General features: G+C 37.4%; 1 protein-coding gene across 1 annotated transcript; it reads left to right on the top strand.

The window, feature by feature from the left end:
- The first annotated feature begins 1,026 nt into the window (after positions 1 to 1,026).
- LOC123037871 lies at positions 1,027 to 2,601 on the top strand. Its single transcript, XM_044460562.1, has 2 exons — positions 1,027 to 2,465; positions 2,530 to 2,601. The coding sequence occupies exons 1-2, from the start codon at positions 1,197 to 1,199 to the stop codon at positions 2,539 to 2,541; spliced, it is 1,281 nt and encodes a 426-aa protein (XP_044316497.1). The 5' UTR covers positions 1,027 to 1,196; the 3' UTR covers positions 2,542 to 2,601.
- The last annotated feature ends 651 nt before the right edge of the window (positions 2,602 to 3,252 follow it).

Here is a 3,252-nt window from a genome sequence, read left to right as displayed (position 1 = left end):
TTAAGTTATTTAATAGTCAATATATTAAACATAAAGTTCCTTGCACTTAATAAGCTGTGACATAAAAAAGTCAGTATTTATATTAGTATAATATTTTGAGCTTTGGCTTTCTTTGAAGAGAAATCTTTAAATCTATGCAAGCCAAATATATTCATGTTGAGAGGCTGAAGGTAGAGAAATCTTCGCAATCAAAAATATATGCATGTCTCCGAACACACATAGAAACACTGAGCGAAAGAGTTTCGATGCGTGCAAGTAAAACAATTAAATAAACTGTTATTCAAGAAAAAAAATTGTTTAATTGTTTTTCACAAGGTTCTTCTATTAAGAAATTTGTTTTCCCCCTTTTTAATAAAATAATTTTAACGACTGAGAAACAATTGAAACCAATTTATGTAAAGCCATTGAAAAGTTTTTACTACGGAGTGAATGAGAAAAATAGTTCAGAGCGCTTATCATCTATCTGAAAGCAAAGCAAATCGTGCCACCGCAAAGAAAGAAGGCCAAACTTCTTACTTAGGTGATGTATAATTGCAGATCGTTGTATTATTATTGCAAGGTGGGCCAAATAGATAAATAAACAATCTTAAACCACGCTGATTAAGCCTACCATTGATATGACTAACAAAAAAATCACTAAATCAGCTCTAATAACGAAGTCGGATCTGAAGATTTATTATGTCATATTACGAGAATATGTAAAACAAGACAATATTTTCAGCAAAAAATTGGAAATACAAAAGAGCCAACAATTTTATTTTATCGTAGAGGATGGGTGTGCCGATCCCAAATGAAAGAAGGAAAGCGCAGATTGTTCCTAGATATGGAGTGACGAAACACCGAACTCATTAACTACAGAACATTTTCTCTAGATAATGACTCAGAGATGCTTAAAGGGATGTTTAATCTGTAGTAATAAGAACTATGTAAGCAATCCCTCCTAGTCAACTTGGCCAAAGTAGTTTTAAGTTAGTTATATTATATTTTGTGTGTAACCCTGGATTTATATATTGTATGTGCGATCCCTGGTTAAAAGTATCGATATGTTCTTCGTTTTCTGCACGAAGGCATAAAACGAAGGAGAAAGAGAACATTCAAGTTAGCGTGGCCGTAGTGATCGGAAGCAAAAGGAGAATAAAATTAAGAACACTATAATTCAGAAGTGGTAACTGAACCTAAGCAAGTAAAATAGGCATATGTCTATTAACATGGCTTCACGCATTAATCTCGGCGAACTCAAATTGATCGAAATCAAAAGTTTCTGTGAAAAACTTGGCTTGTCCACAAAGGGAAACAAAGTTGCACTAATTGCGCAGTTAAGTGCGGTACTACCGTCTGAAATTGCACCGGAGTTGTACTACGAAAAAGTGGAGTCTTCTGGTGAAATTGGTGCTGAGATGGCTGACGCCAAGGCAGCCAACAACAACAACAACGAAGACCAAGGCGGTGAGATGGCTGTCGCCAAGGCAGTCAACAACAACAACGAAGACCAAGGCGGTGAGATGGCTGTCGCCAAGGCAGTCAACAACAACAACGAAGAACACGGCGAAGAAGAAGATGAAGACGTTTACGGCGACGAACTTAAGCTTGTCGAGACGATTGATCGTGATGGCATTCAACTCGAAGGAAACGGCGTTCAACCAAACCCTTCAACTTTTAGCGTGCTACGAAGTGAGTTGGGTGGCAACGCTGCGGGCATGGAACAGGCGATGCAAAATTTACGTTTCGAAAATGCTGACCGTCTTTTAAAGCCAGAAATGAATTTAAACACCGTCAAAGAGCTGCTCCCAGAATACAACGGCAGTGGCAACATAAACGAATGGTTGTTGATGGTTAAAAATGTTCGAAATGTGTTCAAAGTCAGTGATGACGTCATGCGTCCATTAATTTGCTCGCGTTTAAAGGGCAAGGCTAATTTTTGGCTGTTATCTCGCCCATCACTGTTGTCTGGAAGTATTGACCTGATTTTGGCACAATTAAAAATTGTTTTTGGAACCAAGGATAACGTATTGGAAATGCGACGCAAGTTTGAAAACCGCAAGTGGCAGTTCGGTGAGAAATTCGCCGTTTACTATTTTGACAAGCTTACTCTGGCACAAGACGTCGCTATGACTGTTCACGAACTAGTTCAGTATTTGGTAGATGGCATACAAAATGTACAACTTAAAAACCAAGCGAAGTTACTACGTTTTGCAGTGCCTGCTGATGTATTGGAAGCCTTTCAAGATGTAGAGAAACCCAAAGCTCCAGTACAACAAGGTAGGATGCAAGGTACGTCTTTACCAAACGCCGTGACCCCGGAACAGAGGGTCATCAAATGCTTTAACTGTCACAGTTTTGGTCATCAGGCTAAGGAATGTCGCAAGCCAGTACGGGCTAATGGAGCTTGCTATGCCTGTGGAGAAGTTGGACACTTGGCTAGAGAGTGTTCATTATACAAGAAGAAAGAGAATAACAACGAATATGTAAGAAATTTGAAAGTTCAATTTAAAAATACGATACATAATTCTAATAAATTGTATTCCATAGAGTGCCTCATAGATTCGGGAAGTCCCGTTTCGTTTCTAAAGAAATCCGCAGTTCCCAGTAACGTAATCATTGATAAGGACAAGTTGAATAATACATTCTACGGAATAAATGAAAGTAAACTAAATATAATTGGAAAAACAGTTTGTTTAATTATAAGTTCAAATAAAAACGTATTAATTGAATTATTGGTTGTAACTGATGAATCTGTAAGGTACTCAATGGTAGTAGGACGCGATTTTCTAAGTCTAAGTAATTTTAAACTTGTACAAGTAGTTAACGATGTTAACCATTTATCTGTTAAGCCAGTGGGTATACATTTAGTGGAAAAATGCGAAAGTGATTTATTAAACAAAGTAGAAGTCAATGTAGAGAAACAGGTAGATGTAGAGACAAAAGTAGAGAGCGATCTTGGAAACAATAACAAAGTAGAAGTCAATGTAGAGAAGCAGATAGAAGTAGAGAAAAGAGTAGAGAAGTCGAGCAAGTCCGAGGTAGCAAAATGTTTAGAAGTTGTAGCGGATACTAATGTTGAGGTCTATGAAGCTCTAGAGGACGATGTTGATACCAGATTAGACAAAATCGTTGCGAATGAAGAAAGTCACAAAGTGGATTCGTTTGATAGAGATATGCTTAATATAAATGTTATTTGCGATGGTAAAGCGACGTATACGATAGGAAAAGAGGTGAGCCAAGAAAATATAAGTAAGCTGAAGTGTTTGTTCA

This window comes from Drosophila rhopaloa, unplaced genomic scaffold (genome assembly GCF_018152115.1).
Source record: "Drosophila rhopaloa isolate 14029-0021.01 unplaced genomic scaffold, ASM1815211v1 contig_203, whole genome shotgun sequence".
Classification (NCBI taxonomy): Eukaryota; Metazoa; Arthropoda; class Insecta; order Diptera; family Drosophilidae; genus Drosophila; species Drosophila rhopaloa.
The sequence above is the reverse complement of the archived record's forward strand: the minus strand, read 5'-3'. Positions and strand labels throughout refer to the sequence as shown.